The 18200-nt window shown below is 29.1% G+C and overlaps 1 protein-coding gene across 1 annotated transcript in view; it reads right to left on the bottom strand.

The window, feature by feature from the left end:
* Positions 1-18200, bottom strand: part of LOC113553920 (inactive tyrosine-protein kinase 7-like) — a 198883-nt gene that overhangs the window by 63331 nt on the left and 117352 nt on the right. The window contains exon 2 of the mRNA XM_026957512.1: positions 13807-14015. Within this exon, the coding sequence (XP_026813313.1) occupies positions 13807-14015 (209 nt within the window). The remainder of the gene's footprint in view (positions 1-13806; positions 14016-18200) is intronic.

Below are 18200 nucleotides of genomic sequence, written 5' to 3'. Positions count from 1 at the left end.
CATTCTGTATATTTAAACAAATTATTACTAATGTAATGGTAGCGAACGTCGTAACATTTTTCCGATTCATCAGTAAATTGGTAACCTGGAATAACGTACGTAAACAGTAGCTAAGTACCTAATTCATTTTTTTTCTCGTCAAAAGATATAATCAAATTTGAAACTAATAAAATAAAAAAATATATCTCCCAAGAACAGGCACAGATCTCTTAGGAAAGTGCACGCTCAAAACATGTTGGCACTTGTTTGAGGCGATAATGGTTACTATATAATATTAACTTATTAATTAAATTGTTCGGTACGATAACGGATCAACCTTAAACTTTGAATGACGTTTTGTTCGGTCATTAAGTTGATTTAACTAGTTACCATTAAGCCTGCTTACCAATTACCAAATGCGAATTTATAATGATATAATTAATTGTATTCGTATAATTACATACGTATTATGTAGGTACTGCAGTTTAGTGGTGTGGTGTGATTCTGTGAATTGTTAATAATTGTTAAACGTAATAATTTTAAAAATTATTACTTTTTCTTTGATATATGTTAAGGTTAAATTTTTTAATCGGACATTATATTATTATGACATATTTGATTCAATAATAAAGACAATAAATAAAAAAAAGTGATGTTGACATTTTTAAGCGCTTTATATTAAAAAATAAATAATAATTTCACAGTATGTCTATAGCAATATGAAATTTAAATGAAATTATGAAATAATATAAACCAAACGGAACCTGTAGTAAAACCGTAAAAGTACTTATGTTATCAAATCGATAAGTAAATCCATATTATTTAAAAAAATGTTTAAAACAAAAAAAAAAATCTGAATTATGTAAATTTAATTTTTGTGTTTAGTTTATGTTTGAATAATAATTGTATATACGTTTTAGAAATAAAATTATTTTTAATTTAAATGTTATTTTGTGTTTTAATGGTTTTAAAATTGTATTGTTTATAAGTAATATCACTTAGTAATGATTTAATATTTAAATTTACTAAATATTTTAAATTGACATTTTTGAAAAATAATACGCATACACTATAATACACATTATAACTTATAAGGTGTGGTATTTTTGTCGCAGGTTTTTCTCATCAAATGTTTAGAAAAGGTCATTTTTGTCGCAGATTACCATTTCCGACCCCGTTTTACTACATAAACACGATCCGACGCATAACGCATTGCCCGCGACGCATAACGTGACCTAACCCTCACGTAAACATGTCCTGCACATTGTTATGTACACGGATAAACTGAGACGGGAAACGGTACCACAATGGCTTCGCGACGTCACAACGAATGGACAAGAATAAAAAAAGATTGCGCGGGATAAAATTATCGCCACGACGACAAAGGGATCGAATGAAAATGTTATCACCGGAGTAAAACGTACTGCAGTTGGACTATTCGCATAAAATAAGTTTACTATACAATTATAATTGCGAGAGAGTTAAAGACTTTATACACTCTTTGTTATAGACAAATTTATTATAAACTCACACACACACACAACTTTTAAAAATATAACCCTCTGACGCAGCTTCCTTCTTGTTACAGGTTAGGTCAATTTGTACCAACATTTAAACGAGTACCTATAATTTTCGAGTCACTTAATTTGGTATACTAAGAATAATAGGTACACGATTATAGATTTGGAAGATATGGTAGATTTGAAAATTAATATTAATCAATATTAATCCACGATGTTTATAATTTGTAAAAATTCTCAAAATATGATAAATACTAGATCTAATATTACATTTATTTTACAAAACTATTTTTATGAACTTTTATGCTGAATTCAAATATATTTTTAATAAATAAAAAACTACTTGTTAAAATTTCGAATTGGGTAGACCGTATGCATATTATATTAAAAAAAAATTATTATTATCCAGTAAATAATTTACAGCAACAAAGAGAGGGGGGGGGGGTTCTAATTCGACAAAAGATGTTTGTATTGTCACAGAATACTTATTAAGTAGTACACAAAAGTGAAAAACATCAGAATTTAAAAGTTTTCGATTATACTTTAAGGAATTTCGATAAATTTATTATTAGATAAAAAAAAAATAGGATGAGCATGATATTTGGTGAAACACCCTATACAGGGTGTCTCGCGAGGATTTACCGATATCAATATCTCCTGAAATAATGGAGATATCATAATTCTGGTTTTTTAATAAGATTCACAGGGATAAGAACTACAAATATTTCATGTTTCAATTTATTTTTATGTTTTGGTAAAAAAGTTAACAAAAAGGATTTTTTTATTTAATTATTTAAAAATAAATTGAAGATAGCCATTTTGTAGAGTTTTTTTTCTGAAAATATTGACGTTTTAACATTTTAATTTCATCAATTTCCTGGTTTTTAATAATTTTTCTTGTTTCGAAAAAACTGCGAATTATTTAATACGATAGTGGTATCATTGTATCAAACATGTGGCCCTCGTGCTCGTACGGCTGGCGAACGGGTTTCAGTGTGGCTCGCAATAAACGTCATATTTTATTTCTTCAACATTGTTAAATTTTTAAATAAAGTCAATAACTATTGAACACAACATCAATATGTACATTTTTTTTATACCTAGTATTAAATACGGTTATATCATAATAATTATAATAAATAGATAAAACAAATGTATTTTGTTTACTTTGAATTAAGTAAAAAAAGGTGTTTTGTCCGCCAACGTATAAATACGTAATAGTTAATATTTTATGGTTTGTTGGTAATTTGAGTATGTCATAGTCCACAATTTAAATACCTAATTTAATGTTTTGATATTATTATCTCGTCCCATTTTTTGGCAAGACATAAACATAATAATAATTTCGCAGTTTTTTCGAAACTAGAAAAAATATTAAAAATCAGGAAATTGATGAAATTAAAATGTTAAAACATCAATATTTTCAGAAAAAACTACAAAATGCTGATCTTCAATATTTTTTTTTCAAACAATTAAATAAAAAAATACATTTTTTAACTTTTTTACCAAAACATAAAAATAAATTAAAACATGAAATATTTGTAGTTCTTGTCCCTGTGAATCTTATTAAAAAACCAGAATTATGATATCACCATTATTTCAGGAGATATCGCAATGGGTAAATCCTCGCGGGACACCCTGTATAAAATAGACCAACCAGTACAAGCTGTCTCATTACTCGATTCCAGACGCTAGCGATTTTCTTGGGGCGTTGTACGTGATTGTCGAACTTACAATATTCGCTCCTATGCCCGACGACGCTTCCGAACGAATTTTCGCTGTACAAAGAATATTACTAATAACACTACTGTAACGTGTCATAACGGCTCGATGGGATTTGTTCAAAACCGATTACATAATGTATATATATATCAAAGAGAGGGATAGACGGATAAATACACACACACACACACACACACACGTATTATATATTATATTATAGGACGTACAAGACACATATTATTTTTAACGAGCTATTAGTCGATACCAAACATATAAATTCTGGAGGTTTGGCGGAATTGTAAAGGTCTATACGAAAACGACGACGACGAAGTTAGCACAGTGGCTTTTTATACGGCAGATTATGTCCTTATTCTACAGTAAGGAAAATAAAAATTGAATTTTTTTATAACTGCGCATTGGTATGTATATACTATCAAATAACAAATCATAATGGTATTATCATTATGATCGATGGTCTTTTTAGGTAATTATATACAGTAGTTCCTGCCTGTATTGTATTATTATGTTAAAAATGTGGTTTAACCTATTCATGGATCGTCAACACAATTTACAGAAGTTAACATTCGCACGCGATTTTCATCCCGAACATGAAATGTTGAAATCACTTTATCAATTTTCGGAGGTTTATATTTTTAATTGTTTTTATACATTATGATGGTTTATATTATTATACGTAAACATTATTTTATGTTAAACAGATTACAATAGATTAATAGTCTATACTAAAAAGATTAAAATTCATAATCATAAAAATTTTGACTTAAGAGGATTCCATCCCGTGGTTTTCTGTCTTACTCTAACATACGCGTGATATAGTATTTTAGACATGTTTTTTGCCAAACATAATATCAATTTATCTAATGAAGCGATAAGAATTCTGTAAACAGATTTGCATTTGTCGTCAAGTCTATTTGGAATCAACTTTTTCACAGCTTTGATATTTTCCTCCAAATTCCTAAAAAGATTATGTTAAAAAAGAGTAATTAAAAATTGCCTTATTTCAATTTTTGGAGAAGTTAAAATCAAAAAGTCAAAAATCTGGGAAAGTCAATTTCAAGTAGATTCAACGACAAATTCAAATCTGTTTTTATAATCCTTATCGCTTCATTGGATTAATTGGTATGATTGGCAAAGGATCCGTCTAAATTCCTATGTCGCGCGTGCGTTAGACAAAAACAGAAAATCACGGTATAGAATCCCTTTAATAAATAAGACGCTTGCTGCGAGTTGGCCACTCCTGTTATATTAGATACACCATATACATTATACTTGATTTATCTATATTATATTGCGTAACATATTTGTAGCTAACCCACTCATCGATTTCTAGAAACCGACGCATATAATTAACACAATCACATACCTTGTAGACCTTAGTCACTACCATGTAGTTATAGGCGAGAGTTAATTTATAAACAAAACCGATACGCTATGCGATTACAATTAGCTTAACATTATAACCCTCTATCTTACAGTACTTAGTTTGGTCGATAGGCCGTGTCCTAACATCGCCAGTCCCCACTTTTCTAAGTCCATTCACAATACTTTATTACTTAATTAATACTTTATTCTAAAATTATTATTAATTGCCATGTCTCTTGGCCATATTTATAAGTTTTGAAATTTAAAATCGAAGTTATGATAAAATTGTTTTATTTTTTATCAACCGTAATCTAATAGGTTAACAAAACAATTTATAATTGAAGTTGTACGTTACACAAAATCTACGAACTTCACATAAAAAAGAAAGTATGTAGGTATTAATGTATTATAGATATTTTTGTAATATGAAACAATTTTTCTTCTATTTATAACATTTTCTTACTTAATTCATAGTGTTAAAATGTAGAAACTAAATATGTTTAAATGTGGATAAGAAAAAACATTGTGTTTTATATACAATATAAACATAGTGATTTAAATTGGCCATTAGGAGGGTTTATAGTAAAACCAAGTTTAAAATATACGCTTTGAGTGTATAATAAAATCGTTTCGGTTGTTATTTTTAGTCCAGTTCAATACTCACTGTTTACTTTATAAAATACATAACACATTAGTAATTTATTTGTTTTTCGTTTAAGTAATTAAAATTTAATTTATAAAAAAAATTATAAACAAAGATTATAAAAAGTATTTGTAAATTATGTTTATTTTGCCCATTATTTGCTTTCGTATTTTCGTAATAGTATTGTATAGTATTTAATTATATTCTGTTGAGTGAAATTTTACCAAGGACAATATGAATATAATATAAAAACCCTTTGTGGTTAAAAACAAAATTTTATTTTTGAAAACATTAATGCTCTATGTTTTCATAAGGTTAATTTGTAATGATTTTAATGAGGCTTTAGAGTTTAGATCGATATGGTTGTAGTCGTATAATAATAAAAATTATAATTTATGTAATGGTTAATAATTGAGAAAAAGAGAGTTGGTCGTTTTTTTTTTTTTAATGTTTATTGTCGAGTTTAAATTGTTGGGAAGTTCAAGACGTTTATTTGTTAAAGGTTGCATGTCGAATAATTACGAGTAATTTGGATGGCTTATTTTTTATGTGAGAAATTCGAATCGTTAAAAAAATAAAAAACAAAAAACACATCAAAGTTATCACGATCATCGGTGTCTTATAAATAACCAACGACGGCGATAAAAATTCGAATAATATTGTTAAAAAAAAAAAAAAAGTTTTTCAATTTATATTTGTTTTCAAATTGCCAAAACCCGTTGGCACTTATCCAACTGTACAGCCTACAATTCTTGGTCCGATAAATGAACAAAAACTATTTGCAGAGTAGCTCACATGCATATTAATTAATGCAAACATTATTGTATTAGTAATTTTTTCAACTTCCAAAGTACTAAATGATTTCCTATAAGTTGTTAAAAATTTTTAATCGAACTATATAAGTATGCAAATTTAATAAATGTCTTAATTCAGTTGCTTTATGGTTTTTATCTTTTTAGTTCTTTATTTTACAAAATAGAATTAATGATTTATGAATTAACACAATTATTATTTTAATAATATACAATTATGTACAAAATTGAGGCTTATTTAGGTAGCTTTATTGAGTAAAATTATTTAATTCAATGAACTCTTAGTTTTAATTTGATTATTGAGTTTATTAAGATATACATTTCAGATTTGAATAAGTTCGTTAAAAGTTTGGTCACTGACCTTTAAAATAATAAATTTGTAATTTGTATTCCGTTTTACTGATAAAAACTGGTATATTTTAAAATGTTTATAAATAAACCGATGGGTCTTAATTTTTATGATTTGTTTTGTAATTTATTTTGGAAATTGATATATTTAAATTATGTAGAAAAACGTACTTAAAATAATGTAACGTGTTATTGTATAGTTTTGCATATTCCTAGAACTTATAAATCCACTTAATATTATTTCCTGAGTGTATCCTTAAAAGTTTTAACTCCGTATTTATATTATTTTTGAAACTTAAATGAGTTTTCTTATTATTTTCTTTTAGTTTACGCGTTATTAAACTTTTACTTTTCGTTTGAGAATATATTCTGCTTTGAGTATAAACTTAGAAAATACAATATTATATAATATACATACACATATTTTGAGTGAAATATGTGTAATAGAGTAAAGCCGGTTTGTTTATTTTATTTAGGCTTTATAGATTTTCATTTAAATTTACAAAAAAAAAAGGTTTATTTAAAAACCTAAAGTTTAATTTTTTAAAATATTATTTATTTGTTGCAAAAAGTTCGAAAATATTCTTTCAGGTTTTTATAATCAGTTCAGAATACATGATCCACGCGTTCATTCTTTCTTTACAGTTTGTTACCTCACTAATCCAAGCGGTTGTTATAAGCGGTAAACAATTATTATATAAACTATAAAGTGATTAATTACTATTAATTAATTATTTTTGTAATTTATTGTAATATCATGCTTCAAAGTATTTTGTTATCATAGTTAACAAAATGCTGCAGGTAATAATAATTAAATGATAGTTGATTTTCAGTTATTTTTTAATATAGTTAACTATACAATAGAACTTACCAAATGCATAGACAACATATATAAACCAAGAACTATGATTGATTGCAAAGTATGTTTTCTCTTTAAATACATTTTTTCAATTCCATTGTGAGCAAATATAATACAATTCTATTAAAAATTTTTCTAAAAGATTTTTTATTTGAATTAAATTCTATACTTGAAATTGTACACAATCTGGTTATAACATTTTTGCATATTTAAACTAATAACAAATATGTTTATTAGAACTATAATATAAATATACATTTATATCTATATAATTCAGTCGAAATAATAACCTTTTTATTTGCGATTAATTCAATAAATTTAAAAGACCTTAATTTTGTTCAACAAATATGTATTTATATGATATAATGTTTAATAATATATATTTAAGTTAAATATTTTCTGTAATGTATCTCGACTGTCTCGAGTGTCTTTTTGAGGACTAATTACGATTTACTAATACAGTATGTCAGTCGCCCGTATCATCTACGATTATAATATTATGTTAAATACCTCTTCCATATAGTGTTTATGGATGTTTGTGAGTGTCCATGATAATAAAATTATTATATATTATATATATATATATATATATATTTATGCGGGGACACAGTATGTAAAACCTTTGGGAATTTAACATGTTTCGGAACTTGATTTCGGAAATTATTTACGTATAAATAGGTTGTACGATGTGGGTTATCGATGATGAAAATCCCTTTGACCCAACCGAGTTTGCAATCTACCTTAAAACTTCATACCATCATTTGGTCGACCAATATCGAAATCGTTTCACAGAGCGATTTACAAAGTGAATTAAAATCTTAACGAGTACCTATCTGTTCTGAACCAAACATTATAATAAATACATATACGACGTCGCTGGGACAATATAATATAATATATTTATGGGTACCCACAAGACGATCGAAACGTTTTCTTAATAACCTCGTCGATACCAATAAAGTTATTCGAAAAAACGTATGAAACATATGTATAGCCTGGAGTAACTGTTACATAATATGTAAAAATTTTAATTAACTTAATGTAAATTAAAATAATTTGTTAAATAACTAATGTGTAACTAATTTGTTAAGTAGTTAAAAATGTATAAACAATTCTGTTCATACTGAAATCACAAAGTATGAAACATATAAAAAGCAATATTATAATTATTGTATATATATATTTTAATTTTACATTTCGAAGATTAATAAAATTCAAACATTCCAAAATTCAGGAAATTAACAAATACCCTTTCCTTACGTTTACAATGATACACATTATATTCAGATCTAAAATTAATAATAATAAATGAGGAAGCCAAATCCTTTTATAAAGGATTTCACAACCAACTAGGTTCACATAAAAATTCGCTCGTAAAAAATTTGGCTTCTGATACCTGGTAATCCCTCAGGATGCTTGAAGCGTTAGTGGTTCCGAGATATATTTCAAGATAATTAAAAAATTGGATTATAATAAATTAAAGTGTCATCAATGAGTGGCTTATTTCTTCAATTTGTTTTTTTTCTCGTATCATCTTACATATTATCATCTCATAGACATAGTTTGTACATTACATTTAATAAAAAATAAAAAAAAAATAGACGAAATTACTTATTTAAGCAATAAATAACAATGTTAATTATTTTGTTAAAATTAAAAACATTATTTGTGGAAACTTAAGACTTTTATGCGTATAATTATATTATAATATTATTATGGATATTTTACTTGGCGCAATACTATTTTTGATTTATTTTAAGATAATGTCTATTTATATTATGAATACTTTTTTTCTGCTGTTTCGCGGTGTTCACAGTAAGATGTTATTACACCTTAAGTTATACAAGTAGTATACATGTATATTATCAATCGTTACATTAATAAAGTAAATAATTACATTACACAAAAAAAAAATTATATCAACGTACCGTAATACTAAAAGTGAAATGGCTTTATTAACTATACAAAAATAAAAAAATTAAAACGTATCATGAAATATACTTATAAGCTGACAGACCGTATCCGTTCAGAATCGTTTTATTAATTTTAATCGTTTTAATCGTTTTGTTATTTTATTGAATTTAAATTTAACACACCCATAATAGTGATCCACTCGGTACTTCATGTTTAGCAAAGCGGTGCCCACTATGAATTGTTCTCCTTAAAAACTGTTTTTTCCTACATTCGTAATGTAGCCATATGTGGTATTATTATTTATTATAAATTTTGTTTTTTACACGTCAATAACAAATTTGTAGTCGGCCGAATCGCATTTTATAATTAAGTAATAATTATTTACACTGTCTGATTTAAAATTACAGAATTTACTTAAATCAACAACTATATATATTTTGCACATGAGCCGACTAAGTTGTTCATCACTCGAACTTGTATAAAGACAGTAGATATAATATTGTTTTAAACGTTAATTATGGTTAACGTCAGTAATTCATATCGTCTATACAACCAATCGTAGCATTTCTTGTGTATCTTAAATTTGCAGCGTGGTTTAATTAAAATTTATATCGCAGTTTATTATTACTATCGATGTGATGTTTTAATACTTACATTGTCGTTATAATAATATTATGTTATTATATAGCACTAATACGAATTATAGTATTTATAATCAGACTTAAGCGGTAGTCGTATTTTAGTTATTCGTGTCAAAGTTCAAAATAATATTTTACAATGTCGTCAAGTTTAACCATCGATAATATTGTACTTAATTCATTTACATACACATATTATGTAATATCATATTATTTAAATAAATTGTACAATAAATTTAGTTAGCGGATCTCACAAAAATCGTTTAAGAAATTGGGTTTTACTATATTTTGGTAATTATTTTGTACACGCATATTGTATTATTATTGTAGATAAATGAGACGATTGAAATATTAAACTATTAATTAGACAAATATTTAAGTTTCATCCTGTCTTCTTGTTATAATATTTAGGATTTTTATTTTGTTTATTTTTAGGAGGAAGTAAGAATGGGACCAAATTTTAATATTATACGATTTTTATTTCGCTCAAACTAACTTAGATCAATTTTAAATATTTACTAGCTATATTAAGTTAGCAATGGTTCAGTAAAATATTGTTGTACATTATTTTATAATATTTTAACACCATTTAGTAGGTATGATGTGCTCTACAGAGAATCAGATAAGTTTTCGATCCCAAAAAGGTAATTAAGATAGGATACAGTTGCGCATACTAGAAGGTTCTAGAGTTGCAACTCGCTACCCCTGCATTTTTCGGCTTGAAAATTTAATGGTATTTTCGTGCGAAAAAGATATTCAAATTGACATAGACACTGTAATTAATAGCAGTATACAGAAAAAACATTATTGTACTAATTTCCATTTTTTATTATACTTTAGTATGTAACAGTGCCCTAATGAATATAAATTTAAGAGGGGGGGGGTGTAAGGTTGAAGTCTCCATGGGTCTGTTTTTGAAAGTGATTTGGTGGGTAGGTGGCATATTTTCTATTGGACACGCTACCTCTATTTATATTGGAGTGTGCGTCACTGATGATGATGTGGATATAGTTTTTCTGAAAAAGTGTAGATTGTTTTGGTAACGATTTGATGCCAGAATAAAGCGCTACTGACGATTAAGGAACAACATATTGTGATTGTTTAATAAACAATTATATTTTTGAGGATAGTACATTTATTCCTAGTTTATGGGCATGTAATTCAGCGAGTTTTCTGTTTACGACGAATGCGTGCGAGTCGTTTCATTCGTTTTTCAATGACCATTTTTATTTATTGTGGACTAAAATTGTTAAATGTGCCATTTTTATGAACTGAAAAAAAACTTTTTCGAGAATAATATTTGACTGAATCATTGCCAACTTAATTTTAAATTGATCTAAACTAGTTTGGGCGAAATAGATACCTGGGCGAAACGTGTTACGCCCGAAGGAATTAAAGTACTAATTATATAATTAGAGACAGCGGGCAGTAATTTATGATTTTATGATTTTATAAAATTTACGAAACGAATAAAAGTATTTAAAGATTTATTTATAATACTCAAATTAAATAATACATTATGAATTGATATTTTTAATTGTTTAAAATAACAAGTAAAAAGTTATGATCTTTAAAACTCTGGGTATTAATAATTATTATAATAAAAAAGTCATACTATAATTTTAATATTAAAACTATAAGAAATTACAGTTTGAATAAATATATTGTTAAAATGTGTTTTAATCAATCTATTTTTTGTTTTTAGAAGTAAAAACTATAGTATTAATAATATCAGAATTTGCATTTTCTTATATTTCTTTTACCAGTAAAAAAAAAAAAAAAACTACAAAAGTAAAATTACTTTTAAACCATTCGTTCGACAGTTGTAAATAATGAAAAGAAAAACAAACAAGTTCGCCTGTATTTTACATTTTACTACTCTCTGATTAAAAAAATAAAAAAACTTTTTTGGTACCTATATCTACTACATACATTTTTGAGGTGTGAAAATATGGTTTATGTTTTTATGAATGAATCTTACTTCGACAAAAAAAAAAATCAATCAACATACAAAATTGATTGAAAACATTTGATCGAACTTCACGGAACAAGTTTTATACATTTACATATAATTTTATGTAAATTATTAAAAGTTTTGGATTTTTCAAGGTATTGTATTTATTTATTTTGCAAATATATTCAAGACGGATTGTGGAAAACGGCTAACTACGTATATTGTTCAATTTCTTAAATAAATAAAATAATTAAATTAGGTCGGCTCTAATTCGTTCGATATGATATAGACACAAATTGTATAGTCAATTATATATATAAATGCTTTTATTTAGTTGTTATTAAGAGCCAGTGATATTTGATAACGTTTGTACGGGTGCATTTGTATTTTGCATCTTTCCCTCGCAGAGGAAACGCGACAGATAGCTCAGAATGGAATATCAGCGAAATACAAATTGTTATTGTTTCGTGGTTGACGGTAGTAGTAGTTGCCGTCTGATTGGGAAAACGACAATAAAAATAAAAAAGGTAATATGTTTACAGAATGAAAAACAATTTAAGTTTATCTGCAATTAAAAATGTCTAACGATTCGACTGCGACATTCAGCCGCCACGAAACGGTATTGTCTTTATGTTTAATCCAAACCGCACAAAGAATTGAAAAACATATTTTTATGTTAACGAGTATCTATGTAGACAATATAGCCGCAGATAATACGGCTTTAGGTAGTGGCGAGCGGGGACCCTGCCCCGGGCTTCGCGCATTTGTATTTTGCGTGACACCTTGGGCCTCGTGCTAAAAAATATTATACTCTGAGACATCACCTTAGACCTTCCTTTAGAGGGGTGGTAGGTTCAAAGGGAGCGTGATGAAATAGAAAAACACCAGTGTCCAGTGACGATTGACGTATTATCGCACGTGAAATCAGAATAGTTATAGAAAAGTTTAAATTGGAGTTAAACAAAACATTTATTTACTAAACATTAGATTAAGAGTTTTTATTTTAATTTAGATATTGGTCCATATTTGTATGAAAATGTATTGATTGATTGGAAGAGGGGGGTGCGTAACTCGTCAGTTATCTCAGTGAACGAGTGCTGAACCGAAAAAGGTACAAAAAACAAATTGCTCCAGGCCTCGCTCAATCTTAAGTCCGCGGCCGGCTTCGAATATAAGTATGTATATCAACAATATGAACAGGGGTTTGAGATTTTAAATTTTAACGGGTTCGTTGGAACCACCTACTCTGACTCTAAAAATAACGCGCATTCTTGACATTGTTGTTAATTAATATTATTGATATAAAATAATATAATTAATGCGATTGACCGTACAATCGTGTGGTTTTAATATTATGCTACGCGAGTTAGTCATGGATAATACATTAAATATAATATATCGGTTATGGAAATAGAGTATTCGCTTTTATTATGCGATTATAATAATTCATTTATTTAAAATTAAAAACATATATGAAATAGATAAATTCATTGTTTTAAATAATCATTAATAAGTACTAGATATTATCAATGGTACCTAATTTAAAAAAAAAAAATATATATATACACATTTTTTTTATACAGACCCACTGGTTATTTATTATTTTAATAGGATTTTAACCGTATATATTAATATTAATTTATTTTCAAAGCAATTATTATTCGTGCTTAATCGTTTTAAATACATTATTTCAGTTTGCGAAATCGCCAACAGAAATAATTTTTATTATAATTACGTTTTTCTTGTTTATTCGATTTTATAATATAGTGTTATACATTATACCTATGGTCAAGTTCAGTGATGACAATAATTAATCTGATGACTTTGATGTGTGTATATGTACTTACATATCACGTATATTCATTGTGGTATTTTTATAAATTATTGTAATGCAGTACCTATAGGTATCACATTTAGGCCTATAATCAGAATTGTTTTCAATGGCCAGCGACCGCGCCGACAAAAATTAGAAATAACGTGAACAATTTTTCCCGAGTACATTTTTGTTCCGTTATTCGTCGTTGTATCACTTACCGATTTGTCGTTCAAGTTTTCGGTTCTGCAGTGGAGAAATGCGCTCTGGCCAATCGTAGTGGTGATGTTGCGGGGCACGTAGTAATCGAAAAACGGGTACAGCTGGTCGGTACCGTTTCCGGGGGTGGAGGACGTGCGGTCGGTCTGACGCATGGCCGACGGCGGCGTCGAAGACGCTGGCGGTCTCTGCGTGTACGTCGCCAGTTTGCCTGTAAAAAGACACACTCGGTTAGAGAATAGTATATATATATACGTACACGCGACACTGGAGGAAATTGTGGAGGAGGCGACGGTAGAGGTGGCGGTGTAGGTATTACAGGTATATAGAGGTGGCGTAGAGCAGACGCGTTATTAATCATTCATTATAATATGATATGATACGATATGATATGATATATGCATATGTATATATAATATACGTATATGTGTGCTCGGTCGGTTCCATTTGTTAGAGATGAAGAGCGTGACAGCAGCGGCGTGATCGGCGTAACAGGTACGACGTGCGTAAAAGTCGTCGGAAAGCGTTTCTCGGCGACGGCTGGTAGGGCGGGGACGGAGGAGAGGGGAAGTAGCGCGTTGCGAGTGTACGGATTTATTATTGTTATTAAACCCGCTCGGTGACATGGAAAAAAAAAAAAGGCGACAAAACGCTTCTATACTACGTATTCACAGGAGGCCGTTCTGCGAGAAATGATAAATGCGCGCTTACGCGAGCCGCGCCCCCTAAGACGTTGGGCCCTCTTTGCCACCCCTATTCGACAATATCGAGAAAAGGGTGTTTTTGACGTGTGTACACTGCAGCGTACCGACCGAGACGTTTTCGCCGAGTAATTGTCGTTGTCGTCGTCTGCGCGCGGGAGTGGCGGCAATAACTATACCTATACACAGGTACGCAATATCGCACACAGCGGGGATGTTCAGTGTCGAGTGGCGGTGTGGAGGGTAAGGCGTGAAAACATAATCAAATAAGATGGTCGGGTTCATTATTGTATAAATACTGTGTGTGTCGACAACGATTTGTCCGTAAAGATGGAGCACATTTGGTGAAACGATACATTTCTAAAACTAATAAAGACTCTCGTCATTTCTACACATACATTATGTTTATTATACATCATCCCTAATATTGTCAGATAAAAAAAATATGGTATTCTTGTTTCGGAATAAATGTATTTCTAACGACCGTGATAGGTTGTCGAAACGCGACGGTTTAGCTATTACAATATATTACTAATTACTAAATAGCTAAACTTATATATATATATATTTTAATTCAATGAAAACGAGAATAAAGTTGCAGCCGAACACGACAGCAACTCAATTATATTCCGTAAGTTAAAACAAGACGACACCATCAGTCGTGGATAACTGTGGCCCATCAATAATAAGATTATTAATAGTAATTAAAATACAAGTAGCTGTTCAGTCGGAATGTCTGACGAATGTCGATTCGAATAGATATTAAAAGAGGTACGGATACCATTCACTATAATTTGAGCATTACGAATACTAAATGATACATTTATTGTTATCTTAAACGTTTATTTTTATATTTACTACAGGTCTAAAGTCATATCTTACTACTGGTACAGAGACGATATCGATATTATTGATATACACCAAAATTAAGCGAGAAACACATAGATTTTAATTCTATCGAATTCATAAAACGATTACTCACATACTTATTTTTTAAAAACTCTTTGTACAGACAGAGCGTCGTCACAGAAGACGCGGACTTATATTATGTTTCGTTACCTTCTCGAATGCGCGTTCCCTGAACTCGCATCACTGCACGGTACGCGCGTGAATTAATTGTTAAATAGCGCACCGCAGCAGGCATTCGAATAATCCGATCATCACCTTACGAACCTCGCGCCGCACCGCACCGCCAGTCCAAGAAAGGGTTTCTAGGTGACAATGCGGTGGCAACAGGTCTCGAAATGTATTAATATAATATAATATTTATGTACCATATCCGTATTATACCGTTTGCGGATTATATTATAATTTTGTCGTGTTGCGCGTGGAATGAATTAACGTCGTCAAGGACGGGCGAAACGGCGAATTCTGCGGGACCAGAGTATTATAGACAGTAATGTACGATGTTATAAAGCTATTCCAACGGGTCGGTCGATCGGAGTTATTCGAACGAGATGGTCACCGTCATATACCGATAGGTTTTCGGGCGATTTAATAAAAACGGTGCCCATATGTGTGAGCACGGTGATTCGAAAAACGATTCTGAGCTCGATTGTATGCGATTTCTTTGTAATCGCTCATTCGCTTGCTCGCATCACTTTGACATTTTCATTTCAATATGGTTACGCCATTATTTTTTAATTTAAAATATCGTGATCGTGATTATCAATAATCATTGGAAAAAAACGGGGGGGGGGATGAGAAATAGAGATTAAATAATTATGAAGTATTATCAAGTCTGATATATCCGAGAAGGTAATTCAAGTAGATAGAGTACCGTTTATCCGGTCTATTTGATTTAGTCAAATATTATAATGCATTGAAATATAACGTTTATCGAATCAATCAAGTTCTCTCCGCATATATTAGGTTATATTACCGTTGTTTACATTTGATATGAATAATCACCACTATTGATTGTGTTATACTGGCTCAACATGTTTAAATAATATTTAAACTGATTGTATAGTATAATATATTTTATTAATATATATAATATAATTAATAGTATTGGTAAGTACCATGCACGAAATAACTTTCTATAAAAAAAGTGAGTAAATAATTATTTTATACATTTTCTCGAACTGTATAACTGTATTGTTATAACTTATTATACAATATCCGTATAAGTGAAAGATATAATGTGAAATGTAATTTTTTAGCATAATTATAATCACTAATATCATAAAATTGTTTTTTTTTTTTTTTTCACAAAACATTAAACGTTTCTATTACTTGTTTCGATATTCTCGCCTTATACATATTTATGGGAATTTAAAAGATGAAATGTAATTTATTTTATACAGAAATCTAAATTTTTTTTCTTGTCAAATCGTTTGTGAAATCAGATAGTTTATATTCTTTTCATTTACATTTGTTTAGTTCAATTATATAAGACATTAATTCGTTAAAATTTTCAAAATAACAGTCTGGTGAAAATTCAATTGAGAATATTGATCTTGCTAGTCTACTGGTAAATAAATAAAAGAAACAGACAAATAAGAAGCAAGAAAAACCAAAAAAATTGGACCAACTCCAGGCTATATAACTGTTTTGAAGTAAATACCGCGGGAGTCGAACGACACAGTGTTCTTTGGTAGTGCTTATTTCTATAGAACACTACAAGGTTATTATTTTTCATATATATACACCAGTCTTCTTTAATAATTGGACTTTATGTAAATAAACGCAACATATATTATAATGGTTTATAATAATAAGTATAACAGCGATGTAGTATTACATTTAAAATTTTCAAGATCATTATATTTTATTGATAATTTTATTATATTTCAAATACAATGTTATTGTAGGTAAATAAATACTACATCAAACTTGAATCGATAGTATATTATGTACCGTATAGGCTTTATATTTTGTACAGTTTCACGGTTGTAGGTAATAAGTTCAAAAATATGGATTGTAAAATAGCGAATGGTGCTAAAAAGATGGGGGCGATTTTCGTCCCTAGCCATAAATTACCCTAGAAATTTGTTCCTAGTGAATTTCCACAGTTTCGCAAACGGCCGATCGGACAAAAACTTATTTTTCAAGCACATAAATATTATACAGACAAAAGCTAGTCTGAGGGGTACAAAATGCTTTCGAAAAGTTTGTCCCCACGGACCTTTGGGTTTATCACGGTATTCGATCGATTATCATGAACCCGATGTTGAGGTTTTCTCTCTGCTTATTTGCAGGCTCGCAAATTATTTGTTCACTTTATAAATATACAATGTAGAACAATTAATTATAAAAGTTGTCGAGAGAGAGAGAGTATTCTTTGAGTTAGTCCGATACATAGTGTTGGAATTGAAAAATTTTCTTCATCTACTTGGCCAGCGAATGGAGGGTAGAAAATTGAAAGAGAGACGTGGGGAGGTATATACAAGTAAAATTAAAAGCAAGTTTTTCGTCAGTCGGTCGGGTCAACAAATGGAAAAACTTTTTTGAGACCAAATTAACGGCATAGAATGGAAAAAAAAATATGATAATATATTATATATTCAAATTGTATCACAGTCACGGGAAAAGTGAGGAAAATAGTTTATAAATCTTTCACCAAGGTGTTTCATTATATATAACGGTGAATGAAATACACCTATATCGTTCACAAAAACTAATTTACTTATATTATATACTCGGCTGACGGATTAGACGAACAGTGAATACATATTTTCTAGAGTTTTACG

Source organism: Rhopalosiphum maidis, chromosome 2, assembly GCF_003676215.2.
Source record: "Rhopalosiphum maidis isolate BTI-1 chromosome 2, ASM367621v3, whole genome shotgun sequence".
Lineage (NCBI taxonomy): Eukaryota > Metazoa > Arthropoda > Insecta > Hemiptera > Aphididae > Rhopalosiphum > Rhopalosiphum maidis.
The sequence above is the reverse complement of the archived record's forward strand: the minus strand, read 5'-3'. Positions and strand labels throughout refer to the sequence as shown.